Raw genomic sequence first — 17,767 nt, forward strand, 5'->3', positions numbered from 1 at the left:
GCCTACCCCCTACCTCCTTACTCTGATCCAAACCCTCAGCTGAGAAGGAGAGATGTTGCAGGCACACTTCTATAGAAAGAAAATCTATTCTTATAAAGAAAACAGTCATCTCCCCCATGCTGCTGAACTTGGATTTGATTATACTGACAGAATCTACCTAGGATAACTTGCAGCCTAATGGTACAAAATATGTCTTATTTCTTAGCTCTAGAATATTTAACCAAGCAATCTGTATTTTAAACAAAATGCAGTCGTAGTGACTTCAGACTAAATAGCCAACTCTTGGTCTGTGGTAGTAAATGTATATACATAATTGAGTCATTTAAATTTTTCCTAGAGTGTAAGTTGTTTGGTGGCAATAAAATTCCTAGTTCTTTAAGAGGAAGTAACTTACCTCCAAAGCACCAGTGTGGCAACGAAGGATGGTTCTGGTTAGCTCTAAACACCGGCCATCCCCTAAGCGCAAGGTCTAGGTGACACATCACCAAAGACTGAGCACAGTGTCACCCTCATCCACAACCCCAGTGAAGCTTTTGAATTTCAGTCTTCTAATTGCACTCATTTTTGACTCTTATTTCAGAGCCGATTACCATGCATCTTCAGATGCTAATGGAAGTGGTCCCACCAGAGGAAGAGCCTGAGTAACAAGCTCCATCTCTTGTAGCTAAGTCAAAGCTGAATTTATTTTCTTAAGGAAAAATTGTGGTTATTTCTTATGAATAAAATATATTCAGATGTTTATAATATTGTTACTTTTAGATATTCTTAGTTCTCTGGGTGGGGGTTCCAGAGGGGAGCAGTGGCAAGCGTTTGCTAAAGTTGTTGTCAGGTGAGATGTCACCTAACAGAAGGCAGAAGCTTAGGGAAGGGCCGCATAAAAGCCTCCATTACAGTGGCAACTATTTAACAAAGGGCACATCACACTTAAAGGAAGGGTGTTCTTTAAACTCAATGTCAATAAAATGGATGACATTTTTGCTTTGATACAGATTTTAAAAATAGTAAATTACTGGCCAGGTGCAGTGGCTCACGCCTGTAATCTCAGCACTTTGGGAGGCCAAGGCAGATGGATCGCTTGAGTCCAGGAGTTCAAGACAGCCTAGGCAACATGGCAAAATCACGTCTCTACAGAAAACCGCAAAGAAATTAGCCAGGCATGGTGGTGCACGCCTATAGTCGCAGCTACTCAAGAGGCTGAGGTGAAAGGATCACCTGAGCCTGGGAAATCTAGGGTGTGGTGTGCCATTTTCATGCCACTGCACTCCAGCCTGCATGACAGAGTGAGACCCCAACTCAAAAAGTAAATAAATACATAAAAATATTGAAGTACAAATGTTTATCACCCACTTTTCCCCCAACCCAAAAGTACTGGCATCCCATACTGACCCTGTGATGTGCATAGCACGTATCTGCCAGGACGAATGTCAGGAGCTGAGCTTCTATCCAGAACCCTCCACAGCTGGCGTGCTCATCACAAGGGTCCCCTGCGTCGCCGGTCAGCATCATTGGCTCCCCAGCAGCCTTTACGGGCATTTTAGTCCAACCAGAAAGTGTGGTTAATAAAGTTTTATTTTATTTTAGCATTCAGGGAAAATATTGTTTAAAAAATTTAAAAAGCAACATTTCTGTGAAAACACTGAAATTTTATTGCTGATATACTGCAAAAGACATCCATACCACAACTAAGTATCAGTGATTTTAGAAGCTAGAGACAAAGGCACTTTCACCTTGCATTTTAGATATTTGCCCAAAACTTGAAATCAGACATATTCAAAGCAGTGCAGAAAACCAGTTATTTACTAATTGTTCATATAGTCAGCATCCTGTGTCCCACAAAATGTTTTTAGAGATTCAGATATTAGAACATTTGAATGTCTGAAGAAAGAAACGGATTTTCCTCCCTGCACGGGAAACACATGTTCGTGCAGCTCCATTACTAGCTATTACCATTTGCTATGCTGTACAGAAGAGACTCAGCGCACCCGGGCGTGAACAGCAGGCAGCAGGCATGCACAGGGAGCCACAGGATGGCCGCCCACAGACCTCCACCGAGAGGGGCAGTAGCCATAGGCAGAGAAGCGGATACTGATATGGGCGTCAGAAGTGCTCCACAGTCAAAACCTTTGCCAGCAAAGACACCAGAACTTTCTACTTCCCAAGAGCCTGCCCAATTTACGAAAAAGGAAAATCATCTTATTTCATGGGCCCATTTGATACCTGCCAGTCACTTGCAAGGGTCACAGTAGTGACCTGGGCACACTCCCGGCAGCTGTCTTGGCTGCACAGCACGTCCTCCCTGGGGGAGGGCAAGGCCCAACCCAGCAGCACTTGGTGGGTGCTCCCTGAGACAAGCCCAGGCCACACAATGAGGGGATGTCTCATTTTACAGATGAGGAAACTGAGCCAGAGTGTGATCCACACCTGCTCACAGGACAGCCTGGATGACAAAGTTCGCCTCTAGTTCAGGCGTTGGCTTCTACCTGGGACATACATAAGCCTGGCACTTTCTGATGCAAAAAAAATAAAGCTCTGGGGCCACCACACAACACTCATGTTCTATCCAAATTCTTTTCCACTCCGAGGCAAAAGCTGACAAATGGATACTGAACACACAGGACTCTCAATTTCTCAATAAGTCACCTTTCTACTGAACAAAGAAACCCAAAGCATGAAAAACCAGCCTCTGGGTGTAACCATGACCTCATACACTCCTCCTCCAAACCTGGTGACCCCAGGTGCTGCAGCTGCATGAGGATGGGGTCGCCAATGTCTGTAGGGCTCATGGCATGCAGGTGTTCAAAGGTCACCTCCAGGCACCACACAGGCCCTTGTAAGTTTCCACTAAACAGCAACCTTTGTGCCATTTACTCAGGACTCTGCAGGTCCAGGGGATTGTTCAGAACCAGCAGCTTCACCCTGGAAAGCCCTGGGTCTTACTGAGCAATCTGACTTCTACCTTTGCCTATCTCTTCATCAGAAGTCAGCTTACTCTGAGGAGCTAGCACTATCCAAGGACACTAACACGATCAGTGCAGGTAGATGGGCATGTTCAATCCCACTAGCTCATGGTTGGAAGGGCTGGTTCAACAGTGGCTGAGTGTAAGTGTGTATATTGGAGACCTCAATTTATATGCGTAAGATCAGGTTACAAACGCAATGTATCAAACAGAGGTCTAGGTGAACAAAAAAATGGATGGACTGACTCTAGACAGCACATTTCATCATTCAGATGCGCATCTGTTCTGCCAGTGTGAGAGGCGAGAGGTGTCGGGCAGGGCAGACAAGCCGAAGGGGTCAGTCCGCACCTGCCGTTTCTCTGTCTCCACTCTCCTTTGATGGTCTTGTCATCAGCCTATTTTTAAGTCAACAAAGAATTTCTCACCGTTACCAAGTCCAGCACCACAGGGTGATAGTAATCATTTATCCTTGAGGTAAAGAATGATTTGGCTGGCCAGGCGTGGTGGCTCATACCTGTAATCTCAGCACTTTGGGAGGCCAAGGCAGGCGGATCACCTGAGGTCAGGAGTTTGAGACCAGCCTGACCAATGTGGTGAAACCCCATCTCTACTAAAAATACAAAAATTAGCTTGGTGTGGTGGTGGGCGCCTGTAGTCCCAGCTACTCAGGAGGCTGAGACAGGAGAACTGATTGAACCCGGGAGGCAGAGGTTGCAGTGAGCTGAGATTGCGCCAGTGCACTCCAGCCTGGGCGACAGGGCGAGACTCCATCTCAAAAAAAGAAAAAAAGAAAGATTTGGCTATGACTGATTGTCTTCTTAACTTGCAGTCATGTGGCAATATCGACTTTTGTTCAGCATCTTCCAGCCGCTCCTGAGGACGTCATTCACCTTCTCAATCACTCTCACTGTCATCCTCTGAGGTGCTGCTACTGTCTTCAACCTCCTCTGCCACTGTGTATGGCAGGTTTTTACAGTTCACTTCTAAAGGAGTAAGATACAACAAATAAGTGCAGACGGATCATCAGATCTTTTATTTCCCCCCATTATTTGGGTCAATGAAGAAAAGAATGCCTTGGGTTCCAGCTCTCTACCTATCTTACTGTATATTTTCATTATTTTAGGTAAGAAAGGAGCAGGTAAAATTTGTCTGCTTATAAATTATTCTTCTAGGAAGAATACTGTAACATGTTATTAAAAGGTATGTTTACAACCAAGGGTTAAGTGCTCAAACCAGAACATTTAGCACCAAGATCGACAAAGAGAAAACAAATTTATAAGGGCTTGACATGAAAGGCCCATTTCCACCAATGCTGAATCCCTACGTGGGTGACCGTGTCCCTCACTGCCCTCAGGACCTACAACCCCACGGAGAGTGGGCGCCCCACGCCTTACCCTTGGGGAAGTGGCTGTCCTCTTCAGAGTCTTCCCAGTGATCAAAATCAAAAGCCACATTAGGGTTCTGTTGAAGAGAACGGCTGACAGTGAGTGGGTGACTCTGACACACGCAGAGAGACCGCCCACTGCTGCGCATCCCCACTCACCCTGTGTCTGAGCAGGTGACACCACGCTTCCCTTCTCTCTTTGGCCAGAGTGATTAGAGGTTCATCGTTTCTAATCACGCATTTGCAGTCATCTTGCCTTATGTTGCCCTGCAGCTCCAGATCAGCCAGGTAAAACTTGTCTCCCACCCAAGCACTGGGTTATAAAAAGAAATAAAGTCAGCCTTTTAAAATGCTAGAAATTATTTCTATTCTACTTTATATGACTATACATAAACCTACCTGAAAACGACTCTATCTCTTAAATACTGACACTTATAGTCCTTTGCATTCCTTATTCTTATCTTTAAGATGACGACATCTTCTTTTTGGAACCATTTTACTTGTGGGTGGAAGCTAGAAGGAGAGAGAAAGACTTGCTTATTCATCAGTCTTATTTACTGGGTAGGGAAGCCAATTCCTCCACGCCGAGTGGACCTACCTTTTCAGAGGTGGCTGTGCAGTCCTGCTAACAGAGGCACCGTCAGTGTTTCCAGATGAAGTTTCTGCACAAAACCAAAGTCAGATTGCCCTACAGGTTATTTATATGTAACTCCGTCATGTACGCACATATATACACTTTTTTGCACCTTATGCAACTTCTAGATGAGGAACCACATAAGAGTGTAAATTGCATAGTAACCCTAGTATCTAACTGCAAAGAACAGTTAGAAAAAATTTAAAACCATCACATAGGAAAACAAAATTTTAAATGTTTAAGATAGAGTTTCGCTCTTGTTGCCCAGGCTAGAGTGCAATGGCACGATCTTGGCTCACTTTAACCTCAGCCTGTCAAGTTCAAGCAATTCTCTTGCCTCAGCCTCCCAAGTAGCTGGGATTATAAGCATGCGCCACCACACTCAGCTAACATATTTTTAGTAGGGACGGGTTTTACCATGTTGGTCAGGCTGGTCTTGAACTCCTGACCTCAGGTGATCCACCTGCCTTGGCCTCCCAAAGTGTTGGGATTACAGGCTTAAGCCACTGCACCTGGCCTGCAATTTTATTTTAAAATAAAAACAGCCTTTGATGAGTATTAAAATTAAATGACCAGGAAGTAAAGTCACTCATTTGAAAAAGAACCTCATTGCAGTGGCTGGCCTTGGATACAAACGTGCAGGCTTCTCTGGGGCTGTCTTGACCTGCCACGACTTCAAGGACAGCGGCCAGCACGCACTAGGAGCCAGTGCCGGACACGACATGTCCTCAACGTAATGTGAACCTCTCAATCTTCAACAGGTGAGGCTTCCTTCCAAACACCAGAGCAAAAATGTTCACAGCTGCTGGAATCACAGTAGGCTGAGATGGAAAACAGTTCCACCATCTGTGGTTTATTCATGGTATGGAATACAATAGCAAACAGACTCCCGCTGAGAAAACACCATCCTTGGTGTCACCTGCTGCCTGCCATTGAGTGGCCTCAGGAGACAAGTGTGCTGACCCAGTGACATCAACATCAAGAACCTTCGAGAACACAATCCCCGAGTCCTTCTGAGGGGAGGCAAGCAGAGGAATCCAGGGTGGCCTGGCCTGATCACAGAAGCTGGGACTGATTCTGAAAACGGGCGTGAAGCTGTGGTGTGAAGGAGGTGGTCCTGCCACCAAACGTGAACAAGAACAGGAGACTGCTTCTGGGAGCAGGCGGCCAGGTTCCTCTTCGGAGTCATAAACCAAAAAGTGACTGAGGGAGTCTCAGCCAGCTTGAGGTTGATTTATCCACGGTTAAGGATGCGCCCCGGAAAAAACACACAAATCACAGGAGTGCCGTAGCCTCTGCTTTTCCAAAGGGGCTTCCTGAACATCAGTGTTTACAGGGGAGAGCAAGCCAGAGGCAGAAAGGGCGGCAGAGGGGTGGGACAAACCCAATCACACGTCCCCTGGAGCTCAGGAAAGCTACATTTTACACAAGATAAAGTGACATGTGACAGGAGACATACAGGACACAGGGCTACAACCCAGAGCTGTGAAGGGACAGCTGTCTGCTTGGGAACAAAAGGCAGGTAGCTTAGACCCAGGTCTGGTGTGCAACTTCCCCTTTGGCAAAGGGAGTTTAGAGATGGTGTTTTGCTTGCATAGAGCATAGCTACAGCTGGGAAGGCAAGAGCGCGCAGTGGCCCCTGAGCTGCACCACATACAACACAAACCACCCCACGCCCAGGTCCTCCAGAAGCCCTGCTTGGCACAGTGACATCTGGGTGGTGTGTCTGCAGAGGAGGGCACAGGGTCCACCTGAGACCAGCCACCTGCTGCAGAGCCAGCAGACGCTGCGGAGGAAACGCCACCCTAACTGTGATGGACCTCTGAAGCTCAGGCCTTGCCCGCTCACCAGCTCATGGCGACACAGTGGACACATCACACTTTTCTAGCCACAGGGAGACAGTGAGTATCCAAAACCAGAAACTCTCTGGGAAGCCAAGGCAAGAAGAGCCATGAAGGAAGTGCATGGCATTTTCCTTCAACTGCTTGAACCTGAACAGGATCCCGGAGACAAGTCTCTTGCAGTTGAGACACAGAGCTGGGGAGTTCCCCGTTAGAGCGGCTCTTCCATGAAGGCGGCCGAGTGCCTGGTAGCTGCAGTGGACATGTAATAGCCAGAGCTTCCCAGCAGAGCTCACTAAACGATTGCATGTCCTCCAAGAGCTACGGTCTGGGGGACCCACCTGGCTGCCCTGATCCCCCTTGGGCCCCACCAGCCTCTATGCAAAGCACAAATCAGCCGGTAGCAGGGTCTGCAGCAGTGCAGACCCGCTTCAGCTCCACCTCTGCAGTCTACTGGATCCCAGTCTGCTACTGTGGAATCAACACCGCTCTGGGAAAATCCTCTTAATGGCAATTGTCCCAATGACCCTGTTCCTCTGACCAGTTGGCCTTGCAACTTCTCTGTTTCCCAGGACTCTTCAGAAAACCCCTTCCAGCAGATCCCACACAGCGAAACCGGCTGCCCCCACTGTGGCCGAATCCAGGGGCAATCTTCATGAAGAGAAGGTGCATGCGCATTTTAACAGCTACATCCAGTCCCCCACGTACCACTTGCCTGCAGATGACCCTTTCTCCTCACCTGCACCTCTCACCTCACCAGCCGCAGTCACTGCCAGCAAGAGCAATAAACGGGACTGTGATGAAGAAAGGCATACCTGGGTTTGGACCACGGCAACAATGAAATGCATCTAAACCCATTTTTCCAAATGACCCACCTCTGTCTCAACACCCCCCTCCCCCCGCCAAAAGAAAAAAAAAGCTGTGTGTGGAAATGGCTGGAATAATTTCTGTAGGAAACAATTTCCAAAACATATCCAGAGATGCATGGGAATCACACAGGCAGTAGGCAAGACACCTCCGTCAAAAAGCCTCCTCCCTCAACCTCCATCTTCAATGAGGAATCAATCTGTAGGGGCGTGAACTGCCCTCTGGGGCTCTCAGCGCCTGGATTTCACTGTCTCGGATGTGTATCAAAGGGACTGGAGCCGTGCAGGGTCTACCCTCCCAGGATCTTATCCTGCCCTCCTGGGAAGTGGAATGAGGGACCAGAGCGGGAGCACTGAACATCTGCGATGTGGAAACCTGGAGGTCCCGGCGCTGGAGTGTTGGGGACTCTGTTTAGTTATGGGATGAGTTTATCAATATATGTCATCTAGGCATTTTCTAAGATTTGTCAAGACAAGGGGCAATGACCTAACCCCATTTCATGAAGACAACAAATATCAAAATTAAAAGGCCACATGAAGATAAATTCCAGTGACGGAAAAATGGTCTCACCTCTCCTTTCCTTCTCCTTCTTCCTCACTGACTCCCCTTCTGCAAGGGCTTGGGTTTTGTCCCGTTTGTCTTTTATTTTCTTTTTTATTTTTTTGAGATGGAGTCTCGTTCTGTTGCCCAGGCTAGAGTGCAGTGGTGCGATCTCAGCTCACTGCAACCTCCGCCTCTTGGGTTCAAGCGATTCTCCTGCCTTAGGCTCCCAAGTAGCTGGGACTACAGGTGTGTACCACCATACCTGGCCAATTTTTTTGTATTTTTAGTAGAGATGGGGCTCTAACATGTTGGCCAGGCTGGTCTCGAACTCCTGACCTCAAGTGATCCACCTGACTTGGCACCCCAAAGTGCTGGGATTACAGGCGTGAGCCACCGTGCCCAAGCAGTTCTGTTTGTTTGTTTGTTTTTTGAGACATAGTCTTGCTCTGTCATCCAGGCTGCAGTGCAGTGGTGTGATCTCAGCTCACTGCAACCTCTGTCTCTCAGCTTCAATGGATCCTCCCACCTCAGCCTTTTGAGTAGCTGGGATTACAGGTGCCTGCCACCACGCCCAGCTAATTATCTTTATTCTTTATGGCACCTAACTCAGTGCCAAGTTCATACATGTCAGAAATCTTTGCTAAATCCGTGCGATTAGCCTGGCCAAGGTCAGCCAACTCTATTCAAATGCCAGCTCCTCTTTGCTGAAGCGCCGTGCAATAAAAGGGAGCCTAGACATAAAGTCTGAAGAGAGCCATGCAATACGCAAATACTTCCCAAAATCAAGAAAAAAATGCCAACACTTGTAATAATGCAGATTAATTTCACAGACATAATGTTAATTGAAGGAAGCCACAAGAACATATACTGTAAGCCGGGCACAGTGGCTCATGCCTATAATCCCAATACTCTTGGAGGCTGAAGCAGAGGATCACTTGAGGCCAAGAGTTCAAAATCAGCCTGGGCAACACAGTGAGACCTCATCTCTATTTCAAATAAAAGAATGTATTCTATATGCTTCCAATTCAGCAAAACTAATGGGGTCAGAAATCAGAATGGTTGGTGGGGAGGGTTCTGGGCAGGAGACTTCTGGGGTCTTGGAAATGTTCAACAGCTCCATCTGGGTGTGGTTCACGGGGACACACACACACACACACACACACACACACACACACACAGACACTGCTGAGCTGTTTTCTTAACATCTGTGCACATCACTGGATAGATGTTAGACCTCAAACTACAAAAACAAAACACTGGAGGCTGAACTGTCAAAAATAAGAACCGTTAGGTGACATCAGTTTATGTTGTCTTTTCTACATTTCATCTCAAAGTGGAAAGTCTAAACATTAGAAAATTTCCAGACATTAACGATTTGAACTTAACCATCTTTTGAATAGCAAATACCTACCAGGCTTCTGGTTTTCTGAGTTCGTCTTGGACTCAGCCCCTCCTTCTGCACCCGGGTCCTCGGTCCGGAGGCTCTGCAGGCGAGCAGTGTCTTCTGCTGGAGGAGGTGTCCTAGACAGGAGAGGCGGGGTTAACACCTGGCTCTCTCCAGGAACTCCCCAAGTGGGAGAGGAAGGCAGGCAATAAATGACTGCAAAGTGCCTGTGGCCCTGGGGAGTCAGACCCACATAGAGCTTGTGGCTCATTTAAGATGCCCCGGGCAGCCTGCCAGCTCTGTGACTTCTGATGAGGGCCTGGTGACTGACACGGGACCAGGGAAGGCCTTCACTCTTCACCAGAGTAGTTTGCCTTCCACACTCACTGCTGCCCGCTTCTAACAGGACAGACGTGACAAGCCAGTTTCCTGCCTCCCCTACCCAGTCTCTGGGGCCATCTTCCCAGAGACCACCCCTGTTACCAGTTTGGGCCTACTTCTGGAAATATTCTTTGCATAAAAAAGAAATTACTGCCTTATATATCCTTCTATCTAAAACACACAGACACACACATTTAAACACATGGAGCCTACTAAATTCAACGTGCTGCCCCATATTTTATCCTACTTAATAACTAGCTAGATTATTTATTTTAAAATTTTTATATCGTGTTATTCTTTTGGTTCTTTGAACAGGTAACCACATTCATGCAGTTCAGTATTTTAAAATAAGTCACATTTGGCTGTACAGTGACAAGCTCCCTCTCACCCCTGCTCCCTAGCCAGCCAGCTCCTTTCCTCGTGGGTGACAGTGTGACTTGGTTTTTGTACATCTTTGAAGAGACAATTCAAGCCTAAATGAGCGCGCACACACACAGAGCTGTGAGAAGGAGGGGCGCATGCATCTTCTGGCCGGGAACAAGCCTGTGGCGTGGCACTTTCCAGATTCAGGCAGCGAGCGTCCCTAGTCACTGCCCTTCCCCGGGCTCTGTGCAGTCACCCATCCTCCTCCTTCCTCCTCATACTCACCAAGCTTTGACTCTCCTCAAACAGCAGCAAACCAAGAGCCTTCCCCGGCTGCTTTCCTGAGCCCTAGGCTTAGACTTTCAGTAACCTTAAAAGCTAGTACCTCCACAGCCCACCTCAGCCTCTCCTCTTCTGCCGAGGGCTGTGTGTGGGAACCACCTGTCACCGTCCACTGCACCAGCGTCCCCCAGGCACCACACTCCCCTACATCTGCCCACCACTAAGTCCGGTGGCTTCCAGATCTGCCAGTCACAGCCCGAGAGACTCTCGCCAGTTCCCTCTCTACCTGTCAGGATCCCCTATTCTCCAGGAGCTGTCTGAGATGGGGTCTCTCCTAGCAGGCTCCCTGTGAAACCTCGCAGTGCCTGTACTGCTGTGTGCTCTGTGTTCACAGTCACGGGTATGGTAAGCTCACTTCCTAACCACAAACCTACAGTGCAAAAAAGGGGCCGTGCAGAGCCTTAGCATAGAGCTGGGGCTCAAAGTCAGTGCTTCCCATAAGCCACTAAACTTGTTTTGGTTAAATCTACTGAACTTTAATGACCTCTTCATTTCTAAAAGAGCATCTTAAAAGTATGGGAAAATTTTTCTTCTTTCTCGAAAGTGGATGGAAACTACCCTGTATCCTAATCCTATAGGTACCCATTTTTATTAAGGTAAAAAAATGAAAAAACTTTAGACCATAAGGTGTTCATCTTTGCCTTTTTTTTTTTTTTTTTTTGAGACAAGTTCTTGCTGTCACCCAAGCTGGAGTGCAGTGGGACAATCACAGCTCCCTACAGCCTAAACCTGGGCTCAGGCAATCTTGCCACCTCAGTCTCCCAAGTAGCTGGACCTACAGGCGCACACCACCAAACCCAGCTAACTTTTATATTTTTAGTATAGACAGGGTCTTGCTATGTTGCCCAGGCTGGTCTCAAACTCCTGAGCTCAAGCGATCCTCCGGCCTCGGCCTCTCAAAGTGCTGGGATTGCTGGCATGAGCCACTGTGCCTGGCCCACATTCTCTTTAAACCCTCCTACTTTCAGCTGTGACTCAGGAATCTTTCACCATCACTAGCAACCACTAACCTCGCAGGCACTAGCCCAGCTGTCAGTCTCGGTTCGCATTCGCTGGGTCTGCAGCTGCACCTGGGCCAAGCTCATCACTCCTGCCCAGGACATGCATCCCTTACCCACCCACCTCCAGACATCCTCTCCAGGCTTTCCTCCACCTGCTAGCTACAACATCCCCGGCCTTTTCCACACTCCCTGGTGGAGGCACCAGGGCTCACCCTTAGACCCCTCCTCTCACGCCTCTGGGGCTCCCAGGCCCTGCCATGAGGCCTGTGCTCTTGCCACAGACGCAGCCCGCCTGGAGCCCTGTCAGCTCCAGCAGAACATCATGAGAAGCTGGTGGCTTCTCAGCCTCCACAAAGCCACCTGGTCCAAGCCTCCATCTTTCTGTCCTAAGCTCCTGGCACAGTCCTGGTCCCCTAGCCCTTCCTTCAGTCTGTTCTCAACACAGCAGCCAAAAGCCAACTTCTGTTCAAGTCACCCATCTGCTCAAAACCCCCTCATGGCTCCTGGCTCTGTGGAATGAGAGCCCATTCCTTGCAGTGGCCACAGGCCTCGCAAGACCCCTGGCCCAGCCTCTCATGGCCCCTGCACCCCCGGGTCCCTGTGTGCCGCTCCACTCCGGCATCTTCCTCCCTGCTCCTGGAACTCGCCACCCAGACTTTCCCCTAGCCCATGGGGCCTCCTCCCGGCATCCACGTGGACCGTGCCTCACTGGCTCCCAACTACACATGCGCCCTGGGAGGAAGCTCTGTGGTGTTCTTACTCACCCATGCCCCTCCTGCTCCTCGGACGGACAATCCTGGTCTTGAGCAGGCCTGGTTCCTGTCACCGTCAGCCTGGAGGAGCAAAGCAGACTTATTTGCAAATAATCGTGGGTATCTGTGGACCTTGTCTGGGGACAGTGGAGGACAGAGCTCGGAGTACAGGGGGAAAAGCAGTGGGACCTCCTTCTAAAGCTACCAGGCCCTACAGACCCAAGAGGCCTGTGTGGGCCGGGCCGGAGAAGATGCAGAGAGCAAGAGACTAGGGAATTAGGATGTTCAAAAGCAGTCATGTGTACCGGCCATTTAGAAAGCCGCATGCACACAGAGACATGCCTGGAAGAGCCCTGAGGAGACCTGGAGTCTGCACCGCAGGCGGGGCCCTGGAGAGGATGTGAAGAACTGCAGGCCTTGGGCGGGGCTGGTGGAATGTACAATGGGGCAGCTGCTGTGGAAACTGGATGGAGCTTCCCCAAAAATCACACACAGGATTCCCGCAGGACCAGGCAGCTCCACTTCCAAGTAGCAACCCCAGAGAAGTGAAGGCAGGGGTTCAAACAGGTATTTATACATCTGGGTTCACAGGAGCACAACCACCACAGTCAAGAGGGTCAGCAGCCCAGGCGTGCACAGGCGGATGAATGGAGAAGCGACACTTGGTGATCCATGCCATGGAGGATGAGCTTCAAAGGGAAGGAAATCCGACCCGGGTGGCAACACGGGTGGACCTTGAGGACACTACACCGAGACAAGCCAGGTACAAAAGGCAAACAGCAGATGATCCCACTTAAAGTACCCAGGACTGGTAGATTCACAGAGACAACAGAGAGTAGGGCTGGCAGGGACAGACTCTGGAATTGCCATGTAAGGGGCAGAGAGTTTCTGTCTGGATGATGAGCAAGTTCTGGAGATGGATAGTGATGGCTGCACAACACTGCGAATGTCCTAAGTGCCACCGAATTGTACACTTAAAAACAGTTTAAATGGCAGCCGTTGGCGTGAATTTTGCCACAATAAAACGCATGGGATTGGAGAAGTCACCGAGTCTTTTTTGCTGTGCTAACAGCGCTCTGGTCAGGTTTTCCGGAGCCCTGCTGCTCTCATCCCTGCCCACGCTTGGTGCGTGTCTGCCTTCCTTCTCTCATTTCCCCCTTCTGGTGGGCTGGGCGTGTAGTGGTGTTACCCCCTGGGCTCTCATCTTCGTCTCCCTGATGACTCAGGGGTTCCGGCACCTTCTCTTATGGTAATTAGACATCCAGAAGTGGCTGCTCAGGGCTTTTGTCCCCTTTCCTAACAGGTGCCTGCCGTTCTCCTCCTGGCTGGAATGAATTCTTGATACAGATCCTTCCCCCTTTGGAGTTGCCAGGATCCCTCCAGAGTGACTGTCACAGTCTCTCTAATACCCCTCATGGGAGGAGACGCTGGCGCAGCCACTTTGGGACACTATTGGGTAGGAACTCTATGACTCCGCAATCCCATTCCCCATTCCCTCAGAAATATATTTGTAAGTGTATATATTTGTAAAAGGCATGTACGATAATGTTTAATATACCCCAAACTGGAAATTTCCCTGGTTAACAGTAGAATGGGTAAACAAATAATGGTATATTCATACAAAGGAACATGATACAGCTGTGAGAATTTAGATAAATTATGCCTCCTTCGAGCCTAGCTTCTGTCACTCACCGTGGTTAGGAAGTATACTGTCTAATTCCATTCAAACAAAGTACAAAACCGGGGACAACCATTTCTGCTTTTCCATGTCAGGAGAATGGCTCCTCTTGGTGGGGAGGAGTCCCTGGGAGGGAGGGGGAGGCTCTCAGGCGGGCTCTGTTTCTTGATTCGGGCTGGTTACACAGGTATGCTCAGAAAAACCCAACACATCTGACCATGCAAGTCTGATGTGTGCACTTTTTGTATGTGTGCCATTTGTCAATAAAAAGTTAACAACAATCCTTGCTGTAAGAGATACAGGTGAAATAATATATTTGATATCCACTTGATAATACTCCAAAAAAGCAAGGGTGGGATGGAGTGTAGATAAAACAAGATTTCCAAAAGCTTGGTCATTACTACAATTGAGTGATGGGTACATGGAGACTCATTAAAAACTTTTTTTTTTTTTTTTTTTTTTTTTTGAGACAGAGTCATGCTCTGTCGCCAGGCTGGAGTGCAGTGGTGCGATCTCATCTCACTGCAACCTCCACCTCCCAGGTTCAAGCAATTCTCCTGCCTCAGCCTCCCAAGTAGCTTGGATTACAGGCATGCACCGCCACGCCCAGCTAATTTTTGTATTTTTAGTAGAGACAGGGTTTCATCATGTTGGCCAGGCTGGTCTCAATCTCCTGACCTTGTGATCCAAACACCTCGGCCTCCCGAAGTGCTGGGATTATAGGCGTGAGCCACCGCACCTGGCCAACTCTTCTACTTTCATAAAACACGTCCTTAACACTTTGTGAGTTTTACTTCCAAAAGCTCTTCCAAAAAGGAGACAGAAATCCACTTACAGGGTCTCGCTTGGGCTTTCTTCAAAAGCTGGCATCTTAGCGCCTTCATGTAATTTTTTTAGTTGTTCTGCATGTTCTGGATTATCAATGCCCATTCCCATGGACAAAATTTCAGCTCGAACATTATAATCAATGACAGAGGTTTTTAAATTGGAAAGGTTTATAATGTGCACCTGGAATCAATGAAGAAACAGAACATCAAAAGGCGTCACTCTGAATTTTCACTGAAGCACACACACCCTCACAGGGCCTCTCTGGCTCCTCCTGCCACGTCGGCTACACTTTAGCACTTGCCACGATGTGCAGGGCTTCCCACGGCAGCATCTGGATTGGTTCATACCTGAGGTTCCATCCGAATTGTCCACACCTTGCCCCATGCCACAGAAATATGGGCAAGTGGGGGGAGGGGCAAGAGAAAATCTAGGATAAACCCGTAGTCAAGACCAATCTGTAAGGCCACGGCCAGATGCACACTTCTGACATCTTTCTTACTCCTTCCTTCTCAACCACTTTTCCCTGCCGAGACTCAGCATTTGCCTGTGCCTGGGAAGGGCCTACGCCAAGGCCCTGAATCCTGTTCTGGGCCATTTCTTCTGCTCATCTTTTCTGCAACCAAAACATCCTCATCCATTTCCATTTACAGAAAATTAAGTCAAACACAAAAATCTGCAACAGACTGGCCCTGTTGGGGGTGTGGGCATAGGAGGGGGCATCCCTTCCATGGTGAGAATGGGGGGTGCTCCAGGCCTGCCCTGGCTGAGGCCCCTTCCTAGGTGAACCCCAGGAATGTGTGCCCACCAGGGAATGTGTGGAGGAGCCTCTCTCCACTCAAACTGGGTGGGAGCAGGATCAGGTGGAGACGGTGAGGGTGGGTCTGTTTCCCTCTGGCACATCGTGGGCACTGCCACACGCTGCAGCATGGACACATCTGCCAGGTGGGTTTTCTTTTTTGCTTCAATCTCTTTTAAATCCCTGCTTAATAAATTTTCTGCTTTTCTCTCCAACAAAAAAATAAACACAATACTATCACAACACCAACTAAGATGCCCAAATCGCCTCATTTACCTGCATTTGTAATCTATATTTTCTCTTCTGAAAACCACTTTCTGCTTAGAGAGAAAATCTTACATCCACTGCCCTTTTAACATGTTAAAGCTTTTCCAACCTGATAAAAATAACATCCAGCAACAGTTTTGATAAACTAACTCCTTTAAATCTTCTAAGTATTCATAATAAGGTTTAAGTCTAATACAGCAGCATTTGGAATTGAGAAGTGGACCTTGCGGGGAACAAGCAGGGAGGGGTGGTACTAGCAGCCGTGGACAGACACAGATGCCTGTGAGTCACGTGTCCTTGTCATGTGTCCTCCCCCCTACCTCCTCTACAGGATGGGGCTTCATCTGCATTGCTCACAGAGGGAACCCCAGTGCCCAGCACTGCTCCTGGCACGTGGCAGGCGCTTAGTAAGTGCGTGGTGAATGAGTGAGTCAGAAACCGTGTGCATCAGAGAATGTCGCGCGGAGTCCTCACAAAGCTTTGTTCGGCTGTGTGTATGCCTCACATACAGAGTGCACATGTGTGCTGGGTTACAATGTAAAATACTCCCCTGAACAAAAACGAAACCCACAGCCCAATTCATGCCCCAAATAACATGAAAAACACCTCTCCCTAACAAAACCCCAAATAAGTCACCATTTCTGTGCAGCAGTTATTCAAGTGACGGGTTAGAATAATCTGGATAACTTTAGGGGCCCATTCAAACAGATTTATTGTTAATAAAACTGCATACTTACCATTGGATCAATCCAAATTGTATTTCCCAAAGCCAGGATCACCTTTGCATCATGCAATTTTCCAACAATTTTATGATGAATGTACCTGGTAACCTGAAAAAAGCACTTAACGTTATTTTAGGTGAGGCTTTAAAATATAACTTATTTTGTATTCACCACACAGTTTGCAAAATATTCCATGAATTTCATTTGAGCCTCACAGTAACGCTATGAGGTCACCGAGGTCAGCACCCCCTTTTGTGCACAGGGCTAACAGCAGAGTTTAGTGAGGCAGCTGCGGAAGGGAACTTGCCCATGGCCTCGTACTAGGGAGTTCCCAGAGCTCGAGGAGGGGCTCTGTGCCTCTAGGACCCAACAACACTGTCGGTTTTCCTCTGTGGACACGTGTACTCCATCTCCTCTATTACCTGCCAATCTGTCTTTAAAGCACAGATGCCTATTTCTTTGAAAGCTCAATGAGAGTGAAGGGAAAGGTGTCTCCTGCTCTGAGGCCGTCACTGCAATGAAGCTGCCTTGCAGCCAGTGACACTGGAGCTGAGGGCCTGGTCTTTGTGTACCCATTCCTGAGCAAATGGCTGTTTTCTTTCTCTTTTTTGAGGCAAGGTCTCTCTCCACCGCCCAGGCTGGAGTGCAGTGGCACAATCACAGCTCACCACAGCCTTGAACTCCAGGGCCCCTGCGATCCTCCTGCCTCAGCCTCCCCAGTAGCCGAGACCACAGTTGGCTAATTTTTAGTAGCACCACCAAAGTTGGCTAATGAGAAAATTTTTTTTTGTAGAAATGGGGTCTCACAATGTTGCCGAGGCTGGTCTTGAACTCCTAGGCTCAAGCAATCCTCCCATTTTGGGCTCCCAAAGCGCTGGGATTACAGATGTGAGCCACCTGGTCTAGCCATGGCCGTTTCCTCTCAAGGAGGAACACAACAGGAAGGCCCTGTCCGAGCAACCTTTCATGCACATTTTAACATGAACAAAGCAGGGCACGAGGGAGCTGCCCGTTTCCATCCCCCTTG

The 17,767-nt window shown here is 48.5% G+C and overlaps 1 protein-coding gene across 1 annotated transcript in view; it reads right to left on the bottom strand.

Moving 5' to 3' along the window:
- Nucleotides 1–367: 367 nt before the first annotated feature.
- The window catches only part of TDRD12 (tudor domain containing 12), an 89,293-nt gene continuing 71,893 nt past the window's right edge, over nucleotides 368–17,767 (bottom strand). Inside the window, 13 exon segments of the mRNA XM_037729826.1 lie at nucleotides 368–469; nucleotides 1,387–1,521; nucleotides 2,218–2,342; nucleotides 2,708–2,827; nucleotides 3,848–3,940; nucleotides 4,352–4,418; nucleotides 4,501–4,654; nucleotides 4,741–4,854; nucleotides 4,940–5,003; nucleotides 9,638–9,747; nucleotides 12,462–12,530; nucleotides 14,963–15,135; nucleotides 16,756–16,848. Of these exon segments, the coding sequence (XP_037585754.1) occupies nucleotides 368–469; nucleotides 1,387–1,521; nucleotides 2,218–2,342; nucleotides 2,708–2,827; nucleotides 3,848–3,940; nucleotides 4,352–4,418; nucleotides 4,501–4,654; nucleotides 4,741–4,854; nucleotides 4,940–5,003; nucleotides 9,638–9,747; nucleotides 12,462–12,530; nucleotides 14,963–15,135; nucleotides 16,756–16,848 (1,419 nt within the window).

Source organism: Cebus imitator, unplaced genomic scaffold, assembly GCF_001604975.1.
Source record: "Cebus imitator isolate Cc_AM_T3 unplaced genomic scaffold, Cebus_imitator-1.0 Scaffold318, whole genome shotgun sequence".
Taxonomy (NCBI): Eukaryota; Metazoa; Chordata; class Mammalia; order Primates; family Cebidae; genus Cebus; species Cebus imitator.